At 45.4% G+C, this 17,924-nt stretch overlaps 1 protein-coding gene across 1 annotated transcript in view; it reads left to right on the top strand.

Moving 5' to 3' along the window:
- LOC147462599 (kinesin-like protein KIN-7E, chloroplastic) overlaps positions 1-17,098 on the top strand; it is a 67,500-nt gene extending 50,402 nt beyond the window's left edge. The window contains exons 23-26 of the mRNA XM_086484458.1: positions 15,304-15,984; positions 16,178-16,267; positions 16,331-16,490; positions 16,582-17,098. Coding sequence (XP_086340584.1) covers positions 15,304-15,984; positions 16,178-16,267; positions 16,331-16,490; positions 16,582-16,667 — 1,017 coding nt within the window. The 3' untranslated portion in view covers positions 16,668-17,098. The remainder of the gene's footprint in view (positions 1-15,303; positions 15,985-16,177; positions 16,268-16,330; positions 16,491-16,581) is intronic.
- Positions 17,099-17,924: the final 826 nt, after the last annotated feature.

Genomic DNA, 17,924 nt, shown 5'->3' with positions numbered 1-17,924 from the left:
GTGCCAGTCGAAGAAGTAAGTGTGTTAGTCTCTGATTCCCATGATTCTAGTGTTGCTTTGATGGAAGCCTTCGGCCTTGGTGAACCTATAACACATCACCTAAGGGGGAAGAAATCTCCTCTGCATGAACTCGCCAATGATTCCTCCCTTCCTCTAACATCTCCCAAGTCGGACGCCCCACCCCCTCAAAAGCACTCTGCTATGTCTGTGTCGAAAGATTTACCCTTCGAGGAGCTTCCACCAGGATGGTTACAAGAAGAGTATGCAGAGTTTCCAATCGATCAAACACAAGCCCATGATGTCTCGAAGCTCCAAGAGGCATCTCACTTTTCAACTTCCGAAGTACCCTCCACAATTACACCTCTTGATCCGGTCAAAAAAGTCAACCTGGGCGACCCTGACAACCCTCAGTACGTCCTCTTAGCAGCTTGGTTATGGGCGCATCCCGCATTACTTGATCATGTAGTTTCTTTTATACACTCTTTCAAAGATGTTTTTGCTTGGTTCTACAAGGATTTGGAAGGGATCTCACCAGAATTGGGTGTGCACACTACCCTATGGTTGAAGGGGCTAAGCCTGTCCGAGGCCGAGCTTACAAGCTCAAATGCAAGAGGCAGGGATCATTGTACCTGTGGAGCACTCTGAGTGGTTATCACCCATGGTGATAGCGCCTACGAAGCAGTCCAATAAAATCCGTGTGTGCGTAGATTACTGCGCTCTGAACAAGGTAACTATCCCAGATGGTTTGCCCACACCTTTCATTGAGCGTGTGCTCGAAGATGTAGCAGGGTATGTATTGTACAGTTTCATGGATGGGCTCGGTGGATAAATTCAATTGGGCATCCATCCAGGTGATCAGCTTAAAACGGCCTTTGTGACTCCTTGGGGTATTTTTATCTACACTAGGATGTCGTTTGGGTTGAAAAACGCTCCACCTTCCTTCAATCGAGCAGTATATCTTATATTCTGTCCTTTACTTACGGATCATCTTTGCATCTTCATGGACGATTTTTCGACCTTCTCAGGTGCCCAATGTTCAACCCCAATGGAAAATCTAGAGGAGCACCTCGCTCAGCTCTCTGCTGTCTTCCTCAGGGGAAGAGAGGCACGCCTAAAGCTCAATCCTAACAAATGTCATTTTTTGGTCACTGAGGGCACACTTCTAGGACATGTGGTGTCTACCAAAGGTTTAGCGTCTGACCAGAGAAGATCGTGGCTATCTTGAAGTTACCACCTCCCATCAACTCGAAAGGTGTTCAGAGCTTTGTAGGCCACACATGCTATCATCGCAGGTTTATACGAATGTATGCACAGGTGGCTCAACCATTGACTTGACTCACTAGCGCTACTGTACTCTTCCAATGGTCAAAACCTGAGGTTGAAGCATTTTCATACCTCAAAAAACGCCTCACTGAAGCACCTATTCTAGTGGCTCCAGATTGGTCTCTACCTTTTCATGTGCATACTGATGCCAGTCAACTGGTTGTGGGTGTTGTCCTGACTCAGCCTAGTAAGGAATACAACCTGGATCGCCTTGTTCACTATGCAAGTCGCCTGCTCACCAAAGCAGAGCGCAACTACAGCACCATAGAAAGGGAAGGTTTTGCTATGGTGTATTCTTTATAGAAGTTTCGTCATTACTTGTTAGGGGTTCACTTCACTATCATCACGGATCATTATGCGCTACGCTATCTTTTGAATAAACCACAAGTTGCAGGAAGAGTCTGGAGGTGGCTATTGATATTCCAGGAATTTGATTTCGAAGTAGTTCTTAGTCCATGCAAACGGCATGTCATGGCCGACCATCTCTCTCGCATACATACAGGTGAGCCCGATACTGGGGTTGATGATGACTCTCTGGATAGTCATCTCTTTAAGGTCGACACGACCCCAGAATGGTATGGAGATGTGTTACATCTGCTCTCTACTGGCCTTTATCCTGAGAATGCTTCTCCTCTCCCTTGCGAAAAAGAAGACTCTTGTTGAAGTCTAGACCCTTCTCTTTGATTGGCGGACAGCTCTACAAATCTGGGCCGGATGGTGTGCTGTGCAAGTGCGTCTCCCCTCATGAAGTAGACCACATTCTTGAGGATGCACACAGTGGTCCTATAGGTGGCCACTACCCTGGTCACATCACGATGCAAAAATTCTTACAGATCGGCTTATGGTGGCCCTATATATTTAGAGATGCTATTGCTCATGTCAAGGTTTGTGATATCTGTCAGCGATGTGCGCCCAAGCCTAGCAAGCAATCCAATCGCCCTCTGCTGGTATCTATGGCGTGGTTGCCCTTTTAGCGATGGGGCTTGGACTTTGTTGGTCCAGTTAATCCACCTGCTCAACCCGGCAATCGTAAGTATCTCCTGGTAGCAACGGATTATGCAACAAAGTGGGCCGAAGTGGTGGCTACAATCGACTGTACAGCCGTCACTGTCGCAAAATTTTTGTATGAAAATATTTTTTGCAGGTTTGGGTGTCCTCTGGAAATCACCAGTGATAGAGGTAGTCATTTCGTCAACGACCCGATCTCCACACTCCTCACGAACTACAAGATTTTTCATCGCAAATCTTGCTCTTACTATCCTAGAGCAAATGGGCACGCTGAGAGCACTAACAAAGTGCTAATCGCGCTTCTCTGGGAAGCTTGTCACTTGCATCCAACTTCTTGGGCTCAGGCTATTCCTCGGCACAGTTTGGGCTTATCGCACCTCCTTCAAGGCAACCACTAACTACACCCCATTCCAGCTAGCTTTCGTTCTAGAAGCAATTGCACCATACGAGTTTAACTCAGGTTCAGCAAGAGTGGGAAGTGTTCGCGTCAAGCGGGGATTGCTTCCGCAAACCTCTCTCGTCTCTCAATGTTAGAAGAAAGCAGGATGTTAGCTTCACATGCTCTCCAAGCCGAGCAACTTTGTCGCAAAGTGTGGCATGATCGCCATCTCAAAAAGCCGAAAATAATGCAGGGTTCCTTGGTGCTACTCTATCAAGTGAAGTATCTGAAAAAGCTAAGAACCTGGTCCCAGCCTGGCAAGGGCCATTCATGGTACAAGAGATTTTGCCACAGGGGGCTGTCCAGTTAGTCACTCTGGCAGGCTTTCCTTTGCCACTGGTAAATGGATCAAGAATTAAGTGCTATCACTCACTTCCCTGACTCTTTAGAAATCTTGGTATTTTATCCCTCCCACCAACAACCTTATGACTGTCCCGTCCTCAGCTCTCTCTGGCCTTCCCTTTTCCCTCTCCAGTCCTCCAGTCGCATCTCAGCTCAATTGTAATCGGTGTTATCTTTAAAATTCTCCTCGTTGACGGCGTGCATCAATTTTGCTCTCCTCTCATTGATAGAATTGGGCTTTTTGGAGTCCTACTACGATCCATCATTGCTGCTCTGGTTGTTTCCATTGCCTCTCTCTCCTCATGGATTTGTTGAATGTCAAGGGTTCAGCTCTTGTCGGATAGATCTTTGATTTTTGGTATTGTTCTTAAGTTGTTCAAACCTGCTTGCTGTATCTCCCTTCCCCTCTCTCTCTCTCTTATGGTGAGCTCACACACACACATCTAGTTCCTTGCTTTCTGGTGTGACCTCTTTTGTAGCTTCACTCCTGCTGCCATACTCCTTTCATTGCTCCTGAAGCATGCAAATTTTTTTATGCTCGCAGCACTTACAACTTCCTTTCTCTCCCTTTCTCCTTTCTCTCTTGGTGCACTATGCCTTTGATCCTAATCGCCCCTACCCTCTAATTCCCTCTAATTCTCCCTCGCCCCTACCCAAATAATTCCCTTCCCCTACCCTCTAATTCCCTACTCGTCCATACCCAAATAATCCCCTCGCCCTACCCTCTAATTCCTTGGCCCTACCCTCTAAAAACCCCCTGCCCCTACCCTCTAAAACTACCCTCGCCCCTAACCAATTCCCCCTCACCCCTACCCTCTAACAACCCCCTCGCCCCTACCTAATTCCCCCTCGCCCCTCACCACACCCCCTTGCCCTTACCTAACTAATCCCCCCTCGCCCCTACCTAACTAATTCCCCCTTGCCCCTACCCAACTAATCCCCCTTGCCCCTACCTAACAACTCTCCCATTCACCCCTACCCAATTTTTCCCTCTCGCCCCCTATATAATAACCCTCGCCCCTATCCTAAGCCCATCGCCCCTACCCTCATCCCCTCTCTGCTATCGCCCTTACCCTAACCAAACCCCTCGCCCCTCCTGCAGTCTATCGCCCACCCTCTTCCTCCCTACAGTAATCAGTAAAGTAATCGGGTCAGTCTATCGCGCCCCTCTTCACCCTATAGGCGATCCCTATTCATGGACAGATCTCACCCTTTGCAGGCAGAAGCTGTTTCAACTTTTCATCTCACGCTTTTCAGTCAGAACCTATTTCAAAACCTATTTCAGCACACAGTGAGTTAAAGAAAGAAAAGAAAAAAGATCAATTCAAGATGGCTGGTACAAGCAAGAAGGCTCGGAAGAAAGCTTTGTCTTGACAGAGACCTATTGAAACGCCTCGAAGTTCTACAGAAGAAGATGTAGAAACCTTAAGCCATGGCCTCATTGATCTATCCTCCATTGATCATAGTGATGAAAGTTACAAAGCGTTTGACTCCGGCTTTGCCTCTGAATCGGACTCTGACTCTTCTAGCAACAGGAAGATGCTGTGAAAGACAAAAAGAAGAAGGCCATCACGCAGGTGCTGCACAATCAAATTCCTCGGCCTCCTTCCTCCAAAACTCAAACCAAATTCATTTTAAACTTCCATCTGCAACAGCCTCATCCCTCTCTTCAAGAAGTTTTATCAAAGCATTAGCTACATACGCTAGGTCTGTCAGCATTAGCGGAGGCCGATCTGCCTACTGATATTCCCATGGATATGGTGCATGAGGTTCTCAAGCTTTTTCCCAAAGTAAGAGGACACCCACTGACGGCTACACGCTTTGGTCATGCTTTGGGAATGACAACCTTTCCGGTAGTAAAACCGGCTACGAGAACTTATTCACAACTTTCGAAAGATGCGACCATGGAAGCATGCAAAGAGCTACTTAGTAGTAGTCATGCTGATTATGCAAGAAATAAAAAGCTCTGGGCCATTTTCAAGGACTACTTTCTGGTCAGAGTTGCTAAAATAAGCAAGGGCAGATTTGACGTACCTACTACGTTCTCTCACTGCGATGGCCTATACTGCCTCATCAACACCATTCCGTGTGGTTTTCATCAAATTCTATTCACCTCTTTACAATTGCGGGCAAAAAGATTCAGAGCTCAGGTGCAATCCGTGCAATCTAGCTTTCAATGCTTTGCAGCTTCCATGTTAGCCCCATGGATATGGATGCAGATATTCGGCGTAAAAGCTCTAAGGAAAAAGGGAAAGCTATTGAACAGACAAAGGATCTACCTGGGAAACTGAAGAAAAAAAGGGCGAAAGTAGTGAAGGACACAGTTGAATCTTTAGTATCACTGTCAATTTTTGAAATCCAGCAGCTTCGAGTGAAGCAACCTATTCGACGTTCTTCGCATACTCCAACTACTTGTTCAATGGTAAGTTCAGGCGCTGCAGATGACACTATGCATGTCACAGTTGTGGCTTCTACAGTGTGTGTTTCTCTCGTTACTGCTACTGTTTTTACTCCTACCACAACGACTAGCTCTCTAGAGTTGCTTCTTCTCCTATGCCTAGTCCTGCTGCAGCCACTCCAACCGTCTCTACTCCACCAGAGAGGCATGCTCCTAGTTCACCACGAGTAGTGCCACTTGCCACCCCAATGCCACCAGTAGTACCACTTGCCAGCCCTCTTCCGCCTGACCCTGTTACACGACCTTCCATAGTGTCGGACTCTACATCTCTTTTTCGCCTATCTGAGGATATACTGCAGGAGTCCAAGCAAGCCATTGCCACCATTGAGCTTGGAGCAGAGCGGTTTGCAGCTACACGCTAGCGTCACGCAGCTACTTACGCAGCTATAGAGGGATCTTTGCGAGTTGCTCAGAGCGCCGTCGTTGATCGGGATGCTACTATTTTCGCACTCCAACATGCCTTGAAGTTAAAGTCTGAAGTAATTAATGACCTTCAAAATCAGGTACAAGGATTTAGAGAACTGCTCTTACATGAAAATAGGGCAACCCAGCCTACGATGATGGGTATGGGGTATGGATGGACTGGAGCAGGTACACAAGTGTAGAATGCAACAACGGGTCCTTCTCAGCAATTTATGGGACTCTACCCATAGACTCCAGTTCAGTACTACAATCAACATCAGTATCCTCGGGGGTTTCAGTCCTCACCATTGCCTCAGATGCAAAACGTTACTTGCTGCAACGGTCTCTCTTTCTTTCTCTCTCTCTCTCCCCCCCAATTGGGCGCTCCCTCCCAAGCCCTCCCCTGTCATGTACCCTCTCCAGCCCCCTTCCCTCGCCTCTCTCTCTCTCTCTCTCTCTCTCTCTCTCTCTCTCTCTCTCTCTCGTGCTTCCTTGTCTCGCTCTCCCCTCAGTCCCCCCCATTGCCACGTCACGTAAATCCCTCACATTGGCAGCCTGCTCCCCTGTTTGCAGTTACAGATTTGGGGGAAAAATTTACAGATTTTAGTGAGTTTTTTGAGATTTTTAAAGGGAAATTTAGAATTGTAGGAGTGACTACAATTGAAAATCAGCGGGAAATCCAGAATTGCAGGGACACTTCAGAGTGCAAAAGCATTGCGGGAAGCATTTCAAAAACACTCGAAATTGCAGAGATTGTGTCTAGGTCTGGAATAGACATGTATGCTTGACGTGGGAACACCTATGCGCAAGAAACATGTAGCATAAGGTGGAACCACCCATACCCATAGTGTTCTCTCTCTCTAAGAACTTTTTCCCTCTCCCTCTCCCTCTCCCTCTCCTTTTGCGGCTGGCTCTCCAACTTGAAGCAGCAAAATGGCAAGGCCGATCTTGTGGAGGATGCCATTCAAAAATGGAAAGAAGAAATGTGCAAGACCATGAACAATATCAACCGCAACCTCTTGGGCACAATAAAGATACTCAAAGAATGCGTGTCGGCCCAGGAAAGCAAGATAAACACACTCGAGGATCGTGTGACGGCCCAAGATGAGGAGATCGTATTATTCAAGACGGAGCTTTAGAGTTGCAATCATGTAACACACTCGAAGACGGAGTGCTTCAACCCTCAGTAGTTGAAGAACTCAACACGATTAAAGAACAAGTGCAGGCCATCAAAGAAGGCCCTCCAACACAATGCCCTTCTACGAGTACCTTCTTTACCATTGAGATGGTAAAGACGACCATCGACAGGATGAAGATCACGAGGGCATATGATCATGATGGACTCATGGCAGAGCAGTTTATACATGCTAGAGATATGTTGGCATAGGTTCTTGCAGTTCTATTCAATCATGTCATGTGTGAGGATCTACCTCAGACTTGGAGACTCTCTACTATTGTGACTATCTTCAAGGCCTTGAAACTACCATACTATTATGATTGGACACACACTAGCACGGTTGTATGCATCTATCCTTGAGCAACAATTGAGCGAATAGGGAAGGCATACAGACAGCCCGTAGTTCTCACCATTTTCAGTACCAGCCAGTCAGTTTTTTTCAGCTTGGATCACCAATGTTTTCAGCAGCTCTTCATCAGCGTTTAAGCACCGCACCAGATTCAACATTCAGCCCTTAGCGTTTCCAGAATTCAACCCGTAGCCTCGCCGTACCCGAAGTACCAAACACCAACAATACCAAAGCACCGAAGTACCAAGCATCTACATCAAGTTCCTGTCAGCATCCTCGCATTTAGCCATTGTATCTACATATGGGCAAGAAAAAAGCAAGTACTTGCTTTGGCAACAAAGCAAGGGGGCCCTTGACGGTGGTTGGGACCCGACATACGGGGATAATGACCAATAAGCCGACCTCGGAGATGACGATATCTATGAAACCCCGCCTAAATTTAAAAAAACATTTAGGCGGAGGATTCGTGAGAGCACACTATCGCCAGGTTTTATGAGAGCAAAGCAACTTTCTAGAGTCAAAGATGACTTAATGTTTGAGAAGGTACATGTGATGATTAAGGCGGAGCCTTGCCTTTTGAGGGGTGACATTGAAAAAGAGATGTATGCAAATGCGGAGACTTACAAAAAAGCTATGTATGTAGATATGAGGAAAGAATTGGACAAAGAGATGCTTAGTAAACGGGACAAGATGTACACACCATTGAAGGTCAAAATGTGGACGATTGTGAGGGCAAATGTGACTGTAATGGAATGTATAATGCCAAAAAGATTAGAGGATGCACTTGCTGTCTTTGAATCTTGGAAATAAGAAATGGAAGAATGCATGAATGAAAAGGATTGATCGAAGCACTGAAGGGAGACTTCGTAGCTTGCAAAAATACCCCCGCAAAGGAGGCAAAAAATCAACCCTCACTGATCAAGGAGCTCGAAAGCATTAAGGAGCAGGTGAAAACTCTACGGAAAGAGGAAGAGCAGAAGGCATGAACAACCTCCTCATGGACGGAGCACCTATTCAAAACACAGGAGAAGGTTAATAAAATTGAAAAGTGGATCGAGGACTCAAAGAAAGGAAAAGATAAGATGCTTGAAGCCACAACGACATCATCAATATGGCAATTGAGGAGGAGCAAAAGAGAAAGACTAAAGCCCTTCATGTGCATGTTAGAGGTCTCAAAGACTCTAAAAGGTAGTAAAAGAGGTGCAAGAGCTCTTGAAGCGCATGGGTATTTTTGAACCCACACACACATGTGCTTGGAGAGTTGGCAAGAAGGGAAGTGATGAGAAAGGAAGGCTCAAAGAAAGAGCACTCATTATACGTTTCCCTACGTTGGAAGCTAGGAAGGAATTCTTGAAGAAGAGACCAATACTCAAGCAAATTGGAATATTTTTGGATGATGACCCCACTCTATCACAGGTAGCACACGTGCAAGAGCTGATGCCAGAGATCAAGGCGACGAGGGAGAAAGGGAGAGTAGTGGTGTTGGATAAACCCTCCGCATGACAGTGCGAGACCTACGGGACCAACCTTAAAATGGAAGCATGGAATTGTAACGGATCAATGAAGCTAGATGTAGGCGCATTTGAGGATAGCTTTAAGGGAAGAGACATTATTTTTTACTCAGAAACGAATCAAACTCCTTGCGGCACATTACCTAGAGTGACAGGATACCATTGGGAGACTACTAGGAGTGAGATGAACACATAGAGGACTTCGGTCAAGAGGTGTGGCAGTCCTATTCAGGGAGGAGATGCAACCCCTCATTCGTATTGTTCGGAGGGATGAGGAGACCAGATATATGTGGGTCAGAGTGAGAGCAGAGACAAGGAGGCCACTCTACATTGCAATATGCTATTTTGCCCTCAACACATCTCATTATGCATCGCCCAAGGGATATTGGACGAGGACATATGGGTGTTCTCTAGGGATGTAGACGAGCCAATCTCAGACAGCCTTTCACGATACCTCAAAGGAAATGTTGAGAGAATTGGATGCCAATGATATGGGATTGGGAAGGTGTTCGCAGGATGAAGAGTATAATGGATATGGGGGATATCTGACAGACTTGGGGACTGCACATGGACTGGCCATCTTGAATGGCATCCAGAGATTTCCAATGTCTAGTGGGTTTACTTGTTTTCTTGATAGACATGGGGTTAGCACTGTGGATTATGTTTTGGCTCAGCCCAGTTTCATACTCTCTATTTAGGACTTTATAATCGGGCCGAGGCCTATTGGGGTAGCAATAGATCGTGCCCTCCTCACCTTTATCGTCTCATTTCAGTTCAGCACAGCTTGATTGGCACAAACATCTACGCATATCCAATACGCTTTTACTTCGAAGAATGATTCCGTCTACATAGATGATATCTACGAGCTCTTATGTACAGAGGATCCGAGGAGACCTCTAGGAGAGCTCACATATATATTGACAGACACTAAAGGATGTAGCAGCAAAGGCATACCAACATATTGAGCCTGGGCAACGACGACGTTTTGGGAGCATACCCGAGAATAGCTGGTATGACGAGGAGTGCAGAGAGACTAGAGCCCGACTTCAGAGGGAGGAAGTTCTAGGAGTCATTACTCACAGGCAGTCACTGATTGCTTCTCTGCGTTTGGTACGACGGAAGAAGAGGGCGTTTCTAGCTTGACTAGAGCAGGATTTATATGAGTTTTTTTTGAGTCAAGATTCACGCGAGGCATGGTAACTCTTCCATGAGCTCTCTCCCCCACCAGTCATCACTTCTACGGAGGTGTCAGTATGCATCATCTCTCTACTTTGTCTCGGGGCAACCACCTCTTCCAGATCCGCTAGAGCCATGCCCACACACATGTGCTTTCTTTACCGTCGAGATGGTAAATAAAGCCATTGATAGGATGAAGACTAGGAGAGCATATGATCACGATGGCCTGGTAGCAGAGCATTTTATACATGCTAGAGATTTGCTTGCAGAGCTTCTAGCAGTAATGTTCAATTGTGCCATGTGCGAGGGCCTACCTGATATTAGGAGTTGGTCCACAATCATACCTATCTTCAAGTCACGGGACCCTATAAAGCTTGGGAACAACCACACTATCATGATTGGACACACATTGGTACGTTTGTTTGCATCGATCCTTGAGTAGCAGTTGAGTAGATGGGCAGAGAGAGAGGGTGTACGGGCAGTAGGACATACGGGTTTCAGGAGAGGTTTCTTTACTCTTGATCATATTCCGACACTCAGAACCATTATTGAGGAGGGGAGATCACGTGGGAGATGGCTCTATTGTTGCTTTGTGGACTTCTGCAAAGCCTTCGATAGAGTGCCTAAAGCTAGATTGATGCGCAAACTGCAAGAGATGGGGGTACCCAAAGAGTTGATATGGGGGATCTTGGCTCTATACAAGTCAGTAGTGGGGCATGTATGCACTAAAAAGGAGATTTTTGATTTGGTTCACTCTATTATTTGCCCGCTATCTCCTACACTATTTGGCATGTATGTGGATGAGGTTGGTGACTACATTGAGAGGGATGGTGATAGAGGAGCACAATTGGTAGGGACATGGATTCCACTATAGTTATATGCTGAATCCACTATCGTGGGAAAATGTGGACAAAGCATCTAAATGATGTTGCATACCCTTTGGGGAGTCGGAAATCAGCACAATATCGACTGTTAACTTGGGGAAAACCAAGGTTATGGTGTTTAACACCACACCACAGTGGGTCAAGAGGTCAGTACCCAGAGACGGTGGAGTATATAGATGCATATACCTATCTTGGGGTAGTCTTCAGTGGACTGACGTTTTCATTGAGAAGAGTAGCAGAGACTAGATTGACAAAATGCTGGTAATGGCAGATGACATCATGGTTTCAGTCACATGGTTTTAACATGGATAGATTGCCCCCATTCCAGTATTCCTTGGATGCACTCTCCCTTTTTCTTACACGGACAGAGATCACTAGACTTATACGTCAGGATTTGATTCAAGTAGATACGAGAAGCACATGGATACAGCTGGTACAAGAGTTGGGCACGAAGATGGCTTTCTATAGAGAGCATCTTCTCCAACTAACAGAGGATGGATATGTGATGAGACCGGCCTATATGGACGCTCATTTATCCTATGGGATAGGATGTGCTATTGGTCAGAGGCGCACATCATCGCACCAGCTAGAGATTGAGACTGGCAGATTTAGAAGAGTACCAGTATAAGCCATGATACGTGAGTTGTGTCATATAGAGCCAGAGACAAAGTTACATCACATTTGTCATTGTCCTGTATACTATGAGATACAAGGCCACTTTCACTGTCTATTCAAAGAGGGCTTTGGATTGTTGTCTAGAGTCATGAGATATCAGGATCAGAGATGCCTCCGATTGTTTTTGGTAGAGTTGCACAGACACAGGGACAGTCTCTTGAGGAGACCAGGCAGTGGGAGACATTCACCGAGGGAGATCACTCACTTCTTTAGAGCAGGGACTCCGTAGCCAGATGAGCATGCTTCACAGTAGACTTCAGAGTCCATTTATACCAGAGGTACATTAGTAGACATGGCCATTGAGCTTGCGAGAGCTAGACGCCCACTTCTACGAAGGTGACCACGACATCAATGGAGGCTCCATCAAAGGATCAAGACTATTCTAGCACGATATGGGAGACGCCCAGGACGACTATTTACAGAGGCGGACATTGGCGAAGCTCTTCCTCGGGTTGTTTTTGCTAGAGTTGCGCAGACACAGGGACAATCTCTTGAGGAGACCAGGCAGTGGGAGACATTCACTGAGGGAGATCACTCACTTCTTTAGAGCAAGGACTCAATAGCCATATGAGCATGCTTCACCGTGGACTTCAGAGCCCATTTATACCAGAGGTATATTAGTAGATAGGGCCATTGAGCTTGCGAGAGCTAGATGCCCATGTCTACGAAGGTGACCACGACATCAATGGAGGCTCCAACAGATGATCAAGACTATTCTAGCACGATATGGGAGACGCCCAATACGACTATTTACAGAGGCGGACATTGGCGAAGCTCTTCAGCGACCGATGCAATACTTTCTTAGACAACGCCTGGTGTCGGGCATTGATGATCATGGTGATGATTTCAGTCTTTTAGTTTAGTCTTTCACTTTACTTCATCTTATTTTTGTACCCAGACATTGGAGTAGATCCAGAAGGATTGTATTAGTTTGGTCTCATAGGTCATTTTGGCCTTTTGAAGACGTTAAATATAACATTTCATTTCATTTCTCTCTTTGTCTCTCTCCCCTTCATTGTGTTCAGTTCAGTTTCTCTTATAAGTGAAGTCAAGTAGCCTTGTGTTTTAGCGGAGTACTAGATCCGAGCTAAACCCTTAAACACTTTCGTTGCACCTAACACGTAGTCCTAGCGTTTTCTCTAGGTACTTTTAATTTTTCCATCGATCTCTCTTTCTTTCTCTAGTGCTTCACCTTCTCACTGCTTTGACACCCTACACTGTAGAATTTGTTGCAAATCGTGTTCATGTGCCCTTTTGGTGGGCAGTACGTGATAGGTGGTCGATTTCGAGGAGGTCTATCACGATAGATCCAAGATCCATTGGCTGCCTGGTCTTGAGAGGAGGTTTGGTCGCGGCTGTAGACCTGATTCATCCTTTTCGGCTGCACCTTTGACACAAACAAAAGGCAGAGGAGCATTTTATATGTAGATGCCTAGTATATTATGAGATCAGAGGGAGATACCAGTGCTTCTTTAGGAAAGGCTTTGGGGCTATAAGTTGCATCATAAGATTTGCGGATCAGTGAAGCCTAGGTCTCAGCAATGCTGAGGTCTCTTCCTACTAGAGATGCACATGCATTGAGACAGTCTTATAGCTAGCATGGAGGAGCCTCCCAAGCAGAGATGAGTTGCGACAGAGACAATAGACAATAAGGGCAATTGATATATCGGAGTCACGACCATCGAGGGTGAGGCCTATTCAAGGTTTCACCTTGAGGAGCACTGAGTTCGATAGAGACTATGCTTGCCTGGTTCACAGCCTCGATGGATAGCAAAGATTTATGCCAGATGCTCATCACAACAAGAGAAGAGGCGTTGCCAGATCCCTGTCTTAGTTCTACTCAGAGCGGCCATCTCACTCTCTTCCATGTATTTTATCCTTAACCCTAGCATATCCTCAGGATGGGAGTAGTTTTTTAACACCTATAGCATGCTAGCCTCTAGGATCAGGGTGCATTCTGGGAATTCATTTACACAATTGCAGCTGAGTGCACTAGGATTGTATGCCCCGTGGTGGCTGTGAGGGCCTGATTCATGTCCTTTTTGTTATGATTTCACTGTTTTACCCTGTCAGCTCTAGTGGAGTATCATTGGCCAAGCCGTTGCCATGTGTGGAGCTGGGCACCCATGAGCACAAGGACCTTGTAGGTAAGGATCTTGCTTACAGGCAAGGTTGTCCATGTCCTATGTACAGGACTGCTAGTGTGATTAGTACTGTCTTGTACAATTAGTACGATTTAGTTGGATGGCGTTCAATGGAATTAGGTATTGGACCTCTGAAGCTGTTCTTTTATGCTGCAAATTCTTCTAGCCAGTGTTATGGCTCTTTTATATCTCAATTTGGTGCAAGGTCTCAATGTTCATGAGCTTAGGAAACCAATGGTCATGATCCGCCAGTTGATTGTCAGGGCAGTGATTTGGATATCAACAGCAGTTCTGAAGGCATATTTTCAGCTTATGAGCAGCATTTTCCTTCTTTGGTAGAAAGTGCTAAGAAGTCTACTGAGTCTTTGAAGATGCCTAGGAGGTCTTCAAGACTTAACCCCCATATCTAGCCTTGATTTGAGGCAATCTTGTATCTTAGATTGCCCTAGGATTTTATCTTTTGGTGATACCATTTATGGTGTTCTCTCTGTATTATTCTGATGTAATTCTACCTTGGGGTCTGTGCCCTTGAGGTGATTTTAATAGAAAGATTTTCTCTTTTGGAAAAAAAAAAAGCATTGAGCGAATGAGCAGTGCTGCTCTGGGCCCGCAAGTACACTAATGGAAACTGCACTACAAGATCATCTGTACAAGCCCACTACTGCAGCAATCGGTTGAGCAGGGAGGCACAACCTTTGCATCGTGTACTCCAAAAATCCCACCCTGTTCTGTTTGGAACTTCTCTCAAAGTCAAGTAGAAGTATAGGCAGTAGCTGATGCGAATGGCTTGCCCAGTCTATTATCATTTACCATCAAAGTATTTTGTAAAAATTGTGAGGACCATAAATGGAGGTTTATTAGTTTGCAAGGTCTGTTACTTTCCTTGTTTTGGGCACTATAAACAGCTCTTTGATGCTTCTCAGCACAGAAATTTTACAGTTTCCTTTGTTTTGGCCTTCGTAAAGACTTTCCTGATTGATTGTCAGGATCTGAAAGGGTTTTTCCGAGATAAAAGGACACAACAGCTGCTCACCATCTGCAATGTCACGCACAATTGAGTAAACCGCAATACATGTTTTGGTTCCTGTGCAGTGTATGAGTTTTTGGTGGAGCTCAATTGGCAGGGCTTGTGACATACAAATGTGTTCAGCTTGCATTTGCTAATCTATCATAGGCCCATGCGGGGTAATGAAATCTTTCATTCTTACGCATTTGAAGTGTGAATTAGACGCACCGTGGAGCTTTTAGCCTCGACTTGTGCTTGTTTTTTTTCTGCGGGCACAAATTTGCTCTTATTATGGCGAGTTTTGGTTAAGAGTTTTGCCTTTTGAGTTTCGGTTTACACAAACTTTCGCCTTTTGACAAGTTTTGCTTCAGTGTCGGTTTACACAGTTTTACATTCTGTCAAATATCAGGTCATGGAGATAGAAAAGCTTAGGCAGGAGAAAGATCATTTGCTGGAAGAAAAAGATGCTCTTCAGATTCAAAGCTGTAAATTGGCTGAGGAATCATCCTATGCCAAGGAACTAGCATCAGCTGCAGCAGTAGAGTTGAAGAATCTGGCAGAGGAAGTAACAAAACTGTCATATCAGAATTCAAAGCTAGCAGCTGAGCTGGCAACAGCTCAAGAATTAGCATACGCTCGTGCTGGACCAAAGTCTGCTGGAAGACAGCGACTGAGTTCCAACAATGCAAGAAGGTTAGAAGAAGAAGCCATCGCGGAGGATCTGAGAAGAGAGCTCTTAGCCAGCAAGGAAAGGGAAGCTGCTTTGGAAGCTGGTTTAGCTGAGAGAGAGCTAAGAGATGCTGAGATCCGAAAAAAGTTGGAGGAGGCAAAGAGACGCGAGGCAGATTTGGAAAACGATCTTGCTGGGATGTGGGTCCTTGTGGCAAAACTAAGGAAAGGGAGAGGCAACAATTTGGATAGTCAAGATTTGTCAGGAATATCTGAAGGGCTAGGGAACATGGAAGATGGCATCAGATATTGTAATGGATCTGAAAAACTGTTGGAGGTCGATCCGTCAATGCTAAAAAATTCTCTGGAGGAAGAAAGGCAGCATACTGCAGAGCTTGAGATGCTTGTATCTCAGTTAAAGGTAACCTTTGCTGTTTATTGCACTCCAGATTTCAGAAACTCCATGGTCTTGTGTCTTGCGGCTGAAAAGGTTGTAAGGCAAGATTTCATTGTTTTGTAACTTAGATTGATTAGTTCCCTATTTGTCCGTCTGAACATGTCAACTAAAAGAGAAGATCTTGATGGGGTGTAACATTTAGTTTTACCTTCTCCAGAGTGAAGATCTCAATGGGTTAGATCTTGCAGCCCTAGAGGACTTGAGTGCTCTTCATGTTGAGGCTCTGACAAGGCTCTGCCATGCTAAGGTTTGTAAATGTTGTATTTTTATACATGTTTATATGAAGATGACTCAATGGGTGAATGTGCAGGCCAACATGCAGCAGAAGCTTGAAAAGGATAAAGATAAAGGAAATGGATTAATTGCACCCACAGGAGAGCATGTTGAAGAAGATAAAAGTGGGCATGTTTGCAAGGTGTGTTTTGAAGCACCCACAGCGGCAGTTCTTCTCCCTTGTCGTCATTTTTCCCGTAAGTTTCTTTTTTTCGTATGATTTCTGAAAGGTTGAAGTATCAATGCCATCGGTACAACTCAGCTTTTGCTTTGTGTGATAATTTGCAGTGTGCAAATCTTGTGCAGTAGCCTGCGCAGAGTGCCCTCTCTGCAGGACCACAATACAGGATAGGATTATTACATACACATCATGAAGAAGTTTCATTCTATGGTCTTGAACAGACTCTGGTGACATTTATGTGGAGGTCGCAGTTTTTGCAAGCTGAGCCTGCTTAGCATCAAGTTGTGGAAACCTTTTCTCACAAGGAAGCTAGAAGAAGGTTTTCCATAAATTATCTTTTTGCACACGGTTGGCAATTGCTAGCAAGCAGCACACAATTTTACCTATGGGCTACAAGCTTGTCCTAACATCTTCTTGCTTCAACCTTTGGTTGATGGTTTGATGAACAGCGGCATGGGTATCCTCCTTAAGCAGCCATTCCCTGGCAGAGTTTGTTGTATATTTTGTGTAGCAGCTAATGTATAATGTACTCTTACACATCACATGGTGGAAGCTTTGTGATAAGTGGCAAAGCGAGGTAACCACCTCACATGTTATCTAATTATATTCAATGTTTATTGGGCCCATGGAAGAATGGCACTGCTAGGTGCTTTCCTAAGGATGTTTGCTTTAATGGACTGTGTCATTCTTCAGAAAGCATGAATGATTGATTGTCTCTTGTTATGTTCAAGCTTGTGGCCAAAGCTCTGAGCATGTCTGGCACGGTTCCCCCAGCTTTTTTGAAAGTGGCGTTGATCTATACTGATTATCTACAGCTCAACACAGCGGTTACATCACTAACCATTGTCAAAAACACATCCTTGCAGAGGTAAAAACTAAGCTTCTACTGCAATGTGCTGAGTACAGATGAAATGCTATTATCAGAGAACCGTTCAACAGTGTGAAGAGGCGACTTGAGAATGGTTACGAGTAAATTTACAGTAATTTGCAAAGGAAAGGTAGCCTTGGGAATGATATTAAGCATGCATATGCTTATGCCCAACCATACAACAGTGTGGAGAGGCGACTTGAAAATGGTTATGAGTAACTTCACAGTGTAAAGTCCCCAAAGAGTTGGTCTAACGGTAAGGCTTTGGCCTTTCAACCTATGGGTTGTGGGTTTAAATCCCCTATTGGGTCACCTCTAGAGGGACACCTTGTACTCACCTCGTGTTCGTCGGCTCTTGCCCTTGGACATTGGAGTGCATCCTCCTCTTGGGGTGGGTCACCTGAGGAGGAGGTTCCTAGCTGGTTGCTATGAGTACGCTCCATTGTTCCCAGCATGTGGTGCATCAATTAGGTGGCCATGGTGATGCCTACGCGTGGCTCTTGCCCAATGGTACCCTGCCTTTGCCCGACCATGTTTCATGGCTGATATTTGGAAGGGGTAAGCACCTCCCCTTGTGGGCCC

This window comes from Adiantum capillus-veneris, chromosome 2, assembly GCF_014529385.1.
Source record: "Adiantum capillus-veneris isolate H3 chromosome 2, ASM1452938v2, whole genome shotgun sequence".
NCBI classification, from domain to species: Eukaryota; Viridiplantae; Streptophyta; class Polypodiopsida; order Polypodiales; family Pteridaceae; genus Adiantum; species Adiantum capillus-veneris.
The sequence above is the reverse complement of the archived record's forward strand: the minus strand, read 5'-3'. Positions and strand labels throughout refer to the sequence as shown.